This window comes from Pelodiscus sinensis, chromosome 2 (assembly GCF_052426305.1).
Source record: "Pelodiscus sinensis isolate ZL-2025 chromosome 2, ASM5242630v1, whole genome shotgun sequence".
In the NCBI taxonomy this organism is placed as follows: Eukaryota; Metazoa; Chordata; order Testudines; family Trionychidae; genus Pelodiscus; species Pelodiscus sinensis.
In genome coordinates, this window is record NC_143053.1 from 259,194,985 (window position 1) to 259,208,815 (window position 13,831).

The 13,831-nt window shown below is 44.9% G+C and overlaps 1 protein-coding gene and 1 non-coding gene across 8 annotated transcripts in view; both read right to left on the reverse strand.

Moving 5' to 3' along the window:
• Window positions 1–13,831, reverse strand: part of SCAP (SREBF chaperone) — a 100,661-nt gene that overhangs the window by 64,025 nt on the left and 22,805 nt on the right. For all 7 annotated transcript variants that reach the window (XM_075923017.2, XM_075923014.2, XM_075923012.2 and 4 more), the window contains 2 exons: window positions 10,391–10,510; window positions 6,674–6,900 (listed from right to left, as the gene is read on the reverse strand). In XM_075923017.2, coding sequence (XP_075779132.2) covers window positions 6,674–6,795 — 122 coding nt within the window. In that variant the 5' untranslated portion in view covers window positions 6,796–6,900; window positions 10,391–10,510. The remainder of the gene's footprint in view (window positions 1–6,673; window positions 6,901–10,390; window positions 10,511–13,831) is intronic.
• On the reverse strand, window positions 620–782 carry LOC112546547 (U1 spliceosomal RNA). The gene has a single exon (XR_003090265.2). It is a non-coding gene; the product is annotated as a U1 spliceosomal RNA (small nuclear RNA).

Consider the following 13,831-nt stretch of genomic DNA (forward strand, 5'->3'; position numbering starts at 1 on the left):
TGACTTAGCCACCTGCATTCTGCTACAAAGACCTTTTACATCTGCACTTGAAAGGGAATCCTCTGAACTGTCATTCATGTTAAAATTCGACACTTACCAACAAGGACTTAACAAGTCTTTGAACTTTCTCACCCATTATCAAGACAGTTTCCCCAATTATCACCTGTAATACCATTAACTCACAAACATCCCACTCTCCCTACCTTTAATATCAGCAATTCACAGACACTTACCTTCCTTCCTCCCCCTTCCCACCCCCCCGCATCCTCCTTCTGTTCTGCAATGTGATTTGTCCTTTTCATATTTGTTCATTTTTTTTAAATTGTATCCTTTGGTATATATGGTTGTGACTACTTTCTTCCACTATTTGATCTGAGGAAGTGGGTCTGGCCCACGAAAGCTCATCATCTAATAAACCATCTTGTTAGTCTTTAAAGTGCTACATTGTCCTGCATTTTGCTTCAGTTCCAATATTGGCTTTGGTGGACACAACATCTTCAAAGTGATGCAGAAGAGACAGAGCAGCAACTGACAGTGATGCAACTATGGGCAGTTCTTCTGGCAACTGACTGGAAGGCTCCAAAGGCTGCAGTTTGTTTGTTTGTCCCACCCCCCTCCCCGAGGGAAAGCATAAACACAGTCCCCCACTACCACAAATTATGCAGTCGAGTTTCCCACATTTGGGGAAATCACAGGGGTCAGCACACCTGCAGTGCAATGGAAGAGTCTCACCCTGGAAAAACCACCTTCACGATTATGGTATCTCCCCTGCCAGGAAGTGGCACACAACAGTCAGTAGCGACCCTGGCTCCTGCTTCCCCCCGCTACAGCTGTCCTTAGGGAGTTCTAGGAGTCTTATACTCGGGGACTGACGCCCAGAAGACAATGGGATCGTAAAGGAAAAGGGCACAATAAAATGCAACCAGATAATGGGTAGGCAAGTGAATTGCTGGGATGGCTAAGAATTTGCTCACCCTATTATCTATTTATTATCCCGTCTCTTCCATCCCACCTGTGAGAGCTTCTCTCCCCCCACCATCTGCTGCGCCTTCTCTTTAGGATGTGAAATGTTTGGGAGCAGAGATTATTGTTTATCATCATGTACCTGCATAGCAGATAGTACAATGGGATGAATGACGACAACGACAACAAGAACAAACCATTACAGCGAGTCAGACGCAGAGCAGAGAACGGAATGCAGGAATGGCTCCTCTTCTAATGCTTAGTGCACTAGACCACATTACCCCCCACCTATCTAGATGACACATCTAAAACTATATGCAGATATATATAGCTGGATAATTGTCTAGGCAGATTATAGCTGTGCAATTATCTAAACTGAATAGTCATCCATTCAACTCAACATACCCATAGGTATTCACATTTTAAACATGTAACTGTAACAATCTCTGCATCTGCTCCTGCCTTGCCTATAGGTACCTTGCTGTGCATTCAGAAACTGCCTTGGAGAATGGATATCAGCAACTATCCCTTTGGGTTATACTTACACTAAGTTAGTTTGAGACAAAGAAAGGAAAAGAGGGCAAAGTGGAGGAATGAGCGTTAGAACCCGGATTCTCTTCCCAGCCCTGCCACAGACTCAACGGTTGAGGGATGGCTGCAACTTGCATCACTTTCCCCAACCTTAGAGACAATACTTCCCTAGATCACAGAGGCATTGTAAGGATTAAAGGCTATGAGATTAGATGAAAGTGGAACACTCCAGTTCTGTGGATATCACCCTGGTCAAGGCTGCTCAATCACAGGCTTCAAAGAAGATCTAACAAGCTAAGTGTTAGGATTCAGCGTTCTTATGGGTTCGGCTAATACAGCAACCACTCTGGTGGCCCCAAAAATAAGTGTGCATTATGGGAGCAAAAATTTTCATATTTTTATCTCCATGCTATCAGTTGGGTTTATTTTGGAAACACCAGGGGAGTCCCATTCTGCAGCATATTTGCTTCTAGTTTCATCAGTCAATCCCCCAGGAGACTGCAGTCACTGTGGGCATTGGGAACACAAAGTAGCTTAGCTCCAAGAGTTCAAAACAGCTGACTTCAGATTAGCAGTTGGGTAAAATACATAAGTTTCCCAACTTTCTCATCTAGCTAGATCTGTTACAATGGGTCTTAACCTTGCTTCGAGGTCCATGAAGACAGAACCTGACCTATCAATCAAGTCAGAGTAGAAACAGCCACAACCTACGAAACCTCAGCCAGTTCAGGATACTTCCAAAAAACTTCCTCATAGAGGAAGTTTAGTCTATTCCTTTAAGTTTAGTTTTTCCTTTAAAGTTTAGTCTATGTGCGAGGTGGGTTTGACTTGCAGAATTTACCACTAGTCTGAAAATGTCCTTTCTTCAAGGTAAGAAATTCTGTTATTCTTTGCAGGGAAAGTCTCCAGTTCCATTATGCTGGCATGTCCAATAGCAAATGTCTCACCAGGGAGGGAATCAATGGATGAATTAGAAGATTAAAAGCTGCATCTAACTATATACCAGTTACTGGGTGAGCATAGTAGGCTGAGCTCTCCTCCACAGCAAGGAGGTGGAAGCATACATGTTTAATATGTAATATTTAGCAAGGCATGGAAACATGTTTTCATGATTAGGTGGTAGGGATGTAAGCGAATAGTTGACTATCCGATAAGCAAATGCTTATTGAACAGTCGACTAGTGATTCAACTAGTCGCTTTCTCCCTTCCCTGTTGCCTCTATCAGAGAGAGGCAGCAAGGAGAAGGAGGAGCAGGAGCAGCACCATCTCCATGAGGGTTGCAGGGGGGAAAATAGCAGTGCTTCTGCCTTTGAAATGTAGCAGGGGCTCTTGCTACATTGCAAAAGCAGAAGCGCAGCGGGAGCACAAGGCGAGCGGGGGACTCAAGCAGTCCTCCGCTGGCCCCGTGCTTCCTGTGGCGCTTCCGCCTTGAAATGTAGCAAGAGCTGGAAGGACTCTTGCTACATTTCAAAGGCAGAGGTGCCCATTTCAACTAATTAAATAGTCGATGCAAACTGCATCGACTATTCAATTACTTGATTACCGTAAAATCTCAAGTATAACGCACACCTATGTATAATGCGCACCTGCCTTTTAAACATCAGAATTCTTGAATAAACTAAACTCTTATGTATAATGCACATCCCCATTATACTCGCAATTTTACGGTATATATAGGAAGGAAGGGGTTCGTGCCTGCTGCGGGGTCCCCTGCCCAGCTGAGCTCTCGCGTGCTGAGCTCACGCCTGCTACGGGGTCCCCCTGCCCAGCTGAGCTTGCGCCTCCCACAGAAGGCCCCCGGGCACAGCCTGAAGGAGCACTGGGCAGGCAGTGAGCCAGGGCACTGCAGCCTGGCAGCGCAGCTGGCTCCTGGGCTTGTCCAGGAGCCCCGCGCCATGCTGCAGCGGCCCCGCACCACGCTCCAGCAGGAAAGTTTTCTGTATGGAGGGAAGGAGGAGTTTAAAACTTTGAAAAAATAGCTCTTATGTATAATGCGCACCCTGGCTTTGACCCTAAAATAACAGGGGAAAAAGTGTGCATTATACTCAAGATTTTTACAGTAATCTAAATTTAACATCCTTACTAGGTGGCCGTCCTACAACTCTTTATATGTTTCATGTGGTCCTTCAGGGCAGGAGGCTTCCATGGCTCTGCATGAAAAACTGAGGAGAAAGATTTTTTTCAACCTTGGAAAGCTACTAAAAACAATTTGGCCATCTAATAACTGAAGTCTTGGTAGTTTCTTTTAATTTCTGATGGTGTTCTATCTAGACCAACAAAGCTACACAGTGATTGAATTAAGTACTGCATTTAATTTTTTTTAGTTTTCATACAGAATATCCTGCTCATTGTTGTTTGGTTATTAATATGTTTTATGTGTAAGCCAAAAGGGATGGAAGATGACAATTTCTTGTAGTCAGGCCTATCTGGGGAATAACGGCTGTGTTAGCTCTTAGCACAACTAGCTTTAGCTTTCATGAGATATGCAGGACTGCAACTTATAAAAAAAACCCAACCCCACACTACCTTGCTCATCTGATTGCAGCCAGGAGGAGAATAAAAGAAGATATACGATTTCGTTCCCAAGAGGGAGTTTTTCTTATGGGTGTAGAGTTAAGAAAGCACGTCTGGACGAGAGAACAATCCAAAGCCCATGTGCAGTCTTTTGTGAGCTGGCAATGCCCACCAACTGGATTTCAGTCTGACGTGTTAGGCCTAATATTACAACTTTACTGTAAGAACTTCAAAAGAACATGCTTTGCCTGAGTAGATGAGATCCTAGAAACTCCTGGACAATGTGGGGCCAGCCTAGCTCACTTGTGATAATGTTCTCCAGGACAGTTTAACAACAGAAATTCACTCATGATTTTACTCTCAGAAGAAAGCCCATGATCATAGCTGTAGACCAGGGGTCAGCAATGTATAGCACGCATGCCGTAAGTGGCACGCATGCCAATTCTGAGGGGCACACCACCCAGCGAGAGGGGCTGCATAGCTGGCAGCTGCCCCATGTGCTGTGGCTGGAGCCTGGCTGTAGTGAGGCTGTCCCTGCTGGGGTAGCCTCACCACAGCCCCAGTTTCTGCTCCGTAGCAGCCACATGGTCCAACCGGCAGGGCTGCATGGCCGGCAGCTGCTTCGGTGGCCGGGGCTGTGCCACATGATGGTGCGGGGCTGCTCCAGGGGCCGGGGCTGCCAGTATGTCTTGGCTAGCTAGGATTGAGTTACAGCTCTTCCAGCCTAGGTGCTCTGAGACTGAGCTAAGTGGTACTGTGAGAGAGGCCCATTCTTTCATTAACCTTGGATAAAACCGGCCGCATTTGTGCTCTTGAAGCTGGTTGCTGGAGAAAATTAATCCTCTCTCCAATTTGGACATACTGTGATCTTCTGGGTACCCTTAATACTTGAGCCTTTATTGCATGAGTTAGAAGCTACCCTTCGACAATGGGACATGGGAAGGGATGATGATGATGATGTAACGTTGACAGATGGAACCAAACCTGGGACCCGTGAAGTTTAGTGCATAAGCCTCTACTGCTTGACCTAAAAGCCAGCTGGCTTTCAGCGAAGGCTGCAGGGCAAACTCGTTCTCTCTCCCTGTAGGTGGTCTAAGTGTCACTCCACGGGACAGTGCACCACACTCAAAAGGTGTGTAGGTTACAATTGCTCCTGTAGGGTGAGGAAGTTAGGAAATTTCTGGAGTAATCTCAGAGGGAATCTCACTCACAGTAGCACCTTGGTGCAAGACAACATTGTTCTGATTTGAGACACAAAGCCCTCATAGATGTGACAAAGTAAATATCTTCAGGTCTTGTAGCCTCCAGTTTCTGAATCCCATCCCGATAGAAATATATTTCTGTAGAAGCTGATAACTGTGACTCTCATAATATCAAAGACATAGAATCATTCAGCTTTCAATGTTGACAAGCCCGTGTTACTCCACAATATAATCTTAGCTGTGTGATGGCTGCTCCATTGGCCTTTCCCAGACTCAGATGCGCAGGTAGTTTAACAATGGATATACAGGACCCCTGTTTACCCAAGGGTGCTGTTCAAAGCACAAGTTAGAGATACAGGTAGGCCAAAAGATGAAGCAGAATACTAGCAATGCCTACTGCATGTGTGCATGAGTACCTCTATGGGATACTCAGACATGTAGCTGGTTCTTTAGAGCAGCTGTCAACAGAGAAACAAATCCCTATTGGAAACTGCGGCTATGGTGGATTTTAGTCAATTATATTCATATAAGGCAAGATATCAGACATCTTCCTCTTCTTCCAGAGCATGGCTCAGTGCTATTAAGAGTTATTCTGCGTTGTCAAATGGAGAACCAGACCTATTACTACTGGATACATTAGTAACATCCATTAGGAGGCTTTTAAGTCTAGGGCCAGTATTCCCAAGCTTTGGGACATGGCCAAAAACAGATAAAGGACCCTTTCATTCCACACGCTTCAGCAGCTGTCCAATGCATTTTTGGAAATTTTTTTTAAACAAGGAACTACAGAAATAGTAATTAACAATCACTTCCTTGTAGTGTTACGCAGGACATAACAGAACAACTTCCACCCTTGAGTTAATGCTGATCATTTTAGGCAGTTATTTAAGAGCATAAGCTCTTCAAAGCAGAAGTTATTCATGTGTGTTTCCACAGTGCGTAGCACAACAGGGTCTCCAGTCCCAACTGGAATAGTCCCCAAGACCCCAGTCTAAAGAATAAAGGCATCTTACGAACCAGCCCAACATCCCAGATTACCCAGTAAAAGTGCATCTCGACTCCCCATCTGAGCCCCTATTTTCAGAGAATGAAGTAGTCAGGAGTTATAAGAAAAAAAACTGGGCAGATGAGCTAGGGTTGGGCTGGATATGGATAAGATGACTCAGTTCCAGGGACAGTGGTTTAGGCTGAATATTGTGTGGGTAGGAAGGTGGGGTAAACCATCATTTCCCCTTGCCCACCTCCTATTTCTGGTTCCAGAGTCTGCTTTTACACAGCAAGGTATTTTGTCTCAGGCTTCCCATTTTGCTCCTCACACGACAATGACTGGAAGCGCCTATGTTAAACCCAACACTTCAGGGACAGCACACACCATAGTGCTAACGGTCAGAGATAGAACCTCACAGACCAGGAGCATGGAATCGAGCAAAGACCTGTGCAGACAAGTATTCTGCAGCACTTACCAGCAGGCCAGGATGCAGAGGCCAGTGAAGAGGATGATGGGAATGGGGTAGGAAGCACACAGCAGCCCGTGGTTGTAGAATGCCCGCGATATTGTCTCGCGCAGCTTTTCAGTAAGGGTCATCCTCAGCTGTCGTCACCTAGCTGCCATCCCGGAACGTGTCATGGGGATTACTCAGGTCCACCATGCACAGCACTTCAGCAAAGGCACCATACGCAGGACAGGATGCTGGAAAGGGGAAAGAGAGAATGCATGAGAGAAGCAACAGGAGCATTTTCAGCCTGGCTTTGCAGCCACGCAGCTGCAATGTCTCCTCAGGAGCAAACTGGGAAAACATATGGCTCAGAAGCCCAAGACAAGAAGTTGTGCCATGTGAGCAGCCATCAGGCTCCTTGCCCATCAGGGGAGGATGAGAGCAGGCTGTGGGACAACACGTTCAACAAGCGAGCAGTAAGTCTAAGGGGCAGAGAGGGAACAGACCCAAGAGAGTTTAGATGCCTCAGGGGAAACGAGAGACAGGCCAAGCAGAGAAAAGAATAAAGTTACCAGTCAAAAGAGGGGGGCAGAGGGAGAGACGAGCTTCCAGTTAGGGGAGGAAGGTATACAGAAGAGTGAGTGGGAATGGAACTGGGGTACCTAACAGGGAGGGAGTAGGGGCTGGGCAGAGCAACAGAGCTTAGCTACCACTCCAAAGAGGAAGCAGAAGGGCCTAGGGACATGCCAGTGTGAGGAAGGGTAGGCGCTAGCTGTCAGCAAGAAAATCCTGTCTTAGAGGAAGGGAGAACCACAGAGAAGTACATCTGCTGAGCGTGCTTGAGGTTCAATCTCAGTGTGAACATCCTGGCGTTAATGATCCCATCATGGTGACGTGAGGGAAGAGCTTGGGTCTGAATTTTACAGCTACAGACAGTTTCAAGGCAGTTATTTTTGCTGGGAAAAGCGAGCAAGACTTGACTTTGCAACCACACCACAGCAGACAGTGTAGTAAAATAAAATACAGCTTGAGTGCTTTCCTTTGGCAAAAGACCTTTTACCTTGATTGCATGACAGGACCTAATGCTTGTTACCGCCTCACAAATGCAGATCTAGAATCTGCTCCAGGACCAGGCAGTTCAAACTTTTCTATAAAAGTCTACTAGTATACACAGACATTCAGGAGAGTTTAAAAAAATGGTTTGAAAGTGACAGTTTGAATCAGCATGGGACAATAATTAAGAAGAACTAGCAAATAGACAGGAGGCCGTGAAAGAGGCAGGAACACCTAGCAAACACACTCTAAATAAGGAAGACACTAGTTCCCACCTCACAGAGTGGGCGGAGGAGGGGTTCCCCAGGAGCTGGTGCTCGCACTTACCACCACCACCCCACTGCCACCTGTGACGCAGAGAGCCGGCTGCCCCACAGTGATGCTGCCTCTGATACAGGCAAACAGTTACACTTTCACATCCCTAGCAGGGAGGAGGGTTTTAGATTTATTAGGAACTTGCCACCTTTTGGGAAAGGGAGGAGCACATGCAAGAAGAATGGGCTCCACTTAAACCAAAATGGAGCCAGACTGCTGGCATATAAAATTAAACAGGTTGTAGAGGAGTTTTTAAACTAAGGGCTGGGAGAAAGCAGAGGAGCTCATGGTGCAGAGAAGACATTCCTTAGGGATGAATTTATTGAAGGGGGAACTCTATATCCCAATAAAGAAGATACCAAAGCAGTTGGTGAAGTACAGGTAGGAGGTAGCGAAGAAGTCAGATGTAAAGGAATACCTTTTAAATATAAACACATGAAACTGATTATTGACAAAACTGTACACGTGCTTATCTAAAAATATTGTAAGGCTAAATATTAAGATGGGTGAATTATTATAGTGCCTGGCATTAAATGAGGATATTGACATGATAGACATCAAGGAAACTTGGTGGAATGAGGATAAGTGCTATAATACTAGGGTACAGAATATACAGAAATGACAGTAGGTCATGCTGGTGGGGAGTGAGTGACATTATATATGAAAGAAAGCAGAAAGTCAAAACAATTCTAAAATGAAAACTCTGTCAGAGAATGTCTATGGATAGAAATACCATGCTTTAACAACACGAGTATAACCATAGGAGTATCCTACCAAGCCCCTGACCAGGACGGTGACACAGATTAAATTGCATGAAGACTATTTAAAAACATCATGACAGAGGCTCAAACTAAATGCTGGTTTTGATGTGAAGTATGCCAGATGCAAAAACTGTCACCATGGCTAAAAAAGCAGAGAAAAAATGGCATCCTTAAAAATTGGAAGTCAAATCTTGCTGAGGAAAATAGAAAGGAGCATATATTTTTACACTTAACTTGCCAGCGTTGGTGGGCAAAACACACTTCCTCAGATGAGGTGGAAGCTGCCAGCTCATCTGAGGAAGTGGGTTTTGTCCGTGAAAACTCATGATGCTATATATATTTGTACTAGTCTCTAAGGTGCCACAGGACAGCTTTTAAGAAGGCAAAGCAAGAAAAAATGTGAAGCACAAACTGAAGCATCAGTGTTGGAAATTTTGGAACAAACTGATAAATTAAGCAGTAATAAATCACCAGGACCAGATGGTATTCACAAAAGATTTCTGAAGAAAGTCAGCTATAAAATTATACAGCTTCTAACTACTGTATGTAACCTATCACTTAAATCAGCCTCTGTACTCTCACTAAAGGAGAGCTAAGATATAAGGCCTATTTTGAAAAAAGTCTCCAGAAGGCGAGCTTGCCAGTAACAAACCAGTACACCTAACTTTAGTATCAGATAAATTGGTAGAAACTATAATAAAGAACACAGATGAGATAAACACAATGTTGGGGAATAATCAATACAGATTTTGTGAAGGGAACTCATGCTTCACCAGTTTATTAGAATTCTCTGAAGGATTACACAAGCACATGGACACAGGAAATCCAGTGGATATAGCATAGCTGGACTTTCTGAAAGACTAAGAGAAGGTCCCTCACCAAAGGTTCTTAAACTTTAGGGGCCTTTCATGAATCAACTACAGGTTGAAACTCACTTAACCAGGATTCCTTGGTCCAGCACAAATGTTGCAGGACCAGAGTGTTCTGGTGGAGGGTCAGCAGGATGGATCCCTGTGGGGCTGTCCGGGCAGTGGGCTGTCCACAGCAAGCTGATGATGGTGGGGCGGCTAGGCACGTGGAAGCACAGCTACCCCCTGGATCCCAGAGCCCTGGGGCATGGCTGCCCCACGGGTCCCAGAGCAAACACCATTGATGGCCTTCTGGCCAGCAGGAGGTGGGGAGCCAATCGGGAGGCCAGTGGGCAGAGGTGCAGAAATGACCTCCCCCGGTCCAGCAAAATTCCTCATCCATGACCAGTCAGGTCCCGAGGGTGTCGGACCAGGGAGGTCCAACCTGTAGTTAAAAGAAAATACACAAAGGGTAGGAAAAGTCAGTTTTCCACAGTGGAGAGAGGAAAACAGCTGGGTCCCCACAGGCCCTCTAGGACCAGTGCCGTTCAACATGTTCACAAATGATCAGGAAAAAGGGGTGAACAGTGATGTGGCAATATCTGCAGAGGATATAAAATTATTCAAGATAATTAAGTCCACAGGTGGCAAAGAGTTATAAAGAGATTTCACCGAATTGGGTGACTTAGCAACAAAAGGGCAGATGAAATTCAGTGCTGATAAATTCAAAGTAATGAACATTGGAAAATAATCCCAACTACACTTACCAAATGATAGGCCTTAATTAGCTGTTACCATTCAAGAAACATCTTGTCATTGTAGATCATTCCCTGAAAACATCCCCTCAATGTGCAGCAGCAAAGTAGTTAACAGAATGTTAGGAACCACTAGGAAAGAAAGATAAAACAGAAAATATCATGTCACTATGTAATTCCACACCTTGAATATTGTATACAGTTTGAATCACTTCATCTAAAAAATCAGAACTGGAAAAAGAGCATAAAAGGCCAACAAAAATAATTAGGAGTACAGAACAGCTTCCATAAGGGGAGATTAAAAAGAGTGGACCATTAGGCTTGGAAAAGATGACTATGGGTGGATACAATAGAGATCTACAAGTTCATGAATGATATCGTGAAAATAAATAAGGAAGTGTTATTTTTCTCTTTGTATAACAAAGAACCAAATAAATAAATTGCCAGCAGTTTTAAAACAAATGAAAACTTCACACAACACACATTCAACCTTTGGAACCAGGGGATATCGTGAAGGCCAAAAGTATAACTAGGTTACAAAAAAAACCCACTAAGAAAGTCATGGAGGATGGATCTATCAATGGCAATTATCCAATACAGTCAGGGATGTAAACTCATGCTCCCAATGTCCCCAAACCTCTGACTGCCAGAAGTGGGGACTAGATGACGCCAGTGGAGGATGAGCGCCAGTTGTGACAAGCTGGGAAAGTTGGCAACCCTGTAATTAGAATAGGGTTAAAAATGAAGTGTTCAGGGTGTGGTAGAGGGCTCTAGGTTGGGGCAGAGGGTTGGGGTGTGAAGGGGGGGGGGGGGGAGTGCTCCAACTAGGGGTGCAGGCTTTCAGATGCAGCTTGGGATGAGGGAGTTGGGATGCAGGAGGGAGCGCTAGGCTCCATGTGCTGCCCTCACCTGCAGATGCTGCCCCCTGCAGCAACCATTGCCTGTGATTCCTGGCCAATGGGAGGTATGGGGGTGGCACCTGCAGGTGAAGGTAGCATGCAGAGTTTCCCAGATTGCCATGAGCCAGTGTTTGCAGCTCCAGCCTCGCAAGGGGGCACCAAGACTCAGGGCTTCTGGCTGTGGCCCAGAAACTTGCCATGAGCCAAATTAAATTAATCAGGCGGGCTGAATCCAATCCACAGCCAGAGGTTCCCCACCACCAGGGATCATCAGTTTTTGAAAGGTGTAACAGAAACCAAGTTTGGGCTTTTAAAGCACCTCAAGATCCTCGGATAAAAGGTGCTTAACGATCAGTAATTCTGTACCTGTATACCTTTTATCCATTCATTGCATATATGCAGAGCATTATTACAGTTAGAGGATTACAAAAATTCCAGTACAGGCCTCAAGTGTAATTTAAAGTAAGATGCTCTCTCTTGCTGCAATTCCAATGCTTTGTTAACTACCAATCCTTCACCCAGCAATAGGATAAAATCCTGCAAAGGACAGTACAATCTGAATACGAGGGACAAGCTGCCCTATAAAAAAAGACATAAGGCCATCTCTGCTTTTCTGCACTTAGATGCACCCTGGCTAAACCTGCTGTTTGTGCTAGAAATATGCAGTTTTAACTGCTTTGAGAATCCACTGCAGTAAAACAGCTGAGAGACAGAAGTCAAGTGCACATTACAGCAAACACTCATCAATTTATTCAGCACTGGAACATGATTTAGGTAGCTTCTTTTTTCTGACAAGGAGACAGTTGCACATATACCTGCCACCCATGAATGACAGTGTAAGAGGTAGGGGAAAGCACTGCCCACACTGCACCCCTCACACTGCCATGCTGAGGCTGGGACCACACATTGCCTGCCTCCCCTGTGCTGCAGAGCCATGGAGGACTAGAGACCTGCCCCTGCAGTGGAGGGATTGGCTCCCACAGAGGAGGGGGGAGGGGTTCTTAGGTGAAAGAGGTGGGGCTGAGGGCTTGTCATTACAGTACTGACACAGATCAAGCACAAAGCAATAATGTAAACCTGTTTTAAGTTACTGTTCTTAGTTTAAAACTGAAATCCCAATTCCAATCTTCCTACAAAAGAGACCAAATGTCTTTGTCCCAAAAAGGGAATGTACCAGGTCATTTACCCTCTACACCTGGGCACCCATTACTGCCTGTTATAGCAAATCAGTGCAAATACAAGTCATGTTTACTGGAGAACAGTTGCCATCTTGCCCTGTGAGAAGAAGTACTGCCACTTAGAATTTCCCTTTGGTTTCTCAGCCTGCTGCTTTCTGGGAACAGCTGGCCTTTTAATCAGACATCTAGAAGTAGTCTCCTGGTACTTGATACTGCAAAAGAAACCATTTATTTTCCAAAGCTCGAGCACCTGATTCTTTCCTTACAGTCTATTAAGCCAGAGATGTAGGGATATAAGCGTCTAGACGATTATCCGATAAGCATATGACTCAACTAGTCGCTTTCCCCCCTTGTTGCCTCTATCATCAGGAGCCTCAGCACTGTCTCCGGGGAAAAGGGGGGGGGGGGGGGCGGAGGCATGCCAGGAGCACAGCAGGGAACTGGTGGTGCTTCTGCCTTTGAAATGTAGCAAGAGCAGGTCTCTTACTATATTTCAAAAGCAGAAGCGCCAAAGGGAGCGGGAGACTGCTTGAGTCCCCTGCTCACCCTGTGCTCCCCACACGCTTTGCTTTTGAAATGTACAAGAGCCCCCAGGACTCTTGTACATTTTAAAAGCATGGAGCACGAGGTCAATGGGAGACTGCTTGAGTCCCAAGCTGGCCTGTGCTCCTGATGGCACTTCCGCCTTTGAAATGTAGCAAAAGGCCACAGGGCTCTTGCTACATTTCAAAGGTGGAGGTGCCCTTATTGACTAATCAAATAGTCGATGCAAATTCCATCAAGAATTCAATTAGTTGATTAATTTAAATTTAACATCCCTAGATATGTAGAGTCAATCATTGTATCTGATGGACACAGGGTGTCTAGGGCAACACTTACTCACTGTATTACTGACCAGATGAATCCCAGATGACTTAGAATAAACACTTCACTGTTTTTCAGACAAGAAAAGATCAACTCAGATGTGTATGTCCTACTTAAGTGATAAAAATATGGCTCTCAATTTAATTTTAGTAAAAAAACTTCTATCACTAACTTTTGTTACTAACATTGCTAGCATTTTGTTGGGAGGGAGCATTTTCAAAAAACGTTAGAGCTCTGGCTGGAGGTCAGAAAATCTGGGCTTTAATTTCAGTTCTATCAGACTCAGTTCATGACTTAGTGCAAGTCAGATAACTTCTCTGTGCATCCATTTTCTACACCTGTTAAATACAGGTAATACTAACTTCAGAGTGAAACTTGAATTTGTTAGTTATTAAAAATTTAAAGCTTTCAGATGAAAGGGGCTAGAGAAATACTTTATAACAAACAGCAGCCCAGCAACTGTCTGGCTTGAAAAATGTACAAGACACTAGTTAAAGTTATTTTGGGGAGGT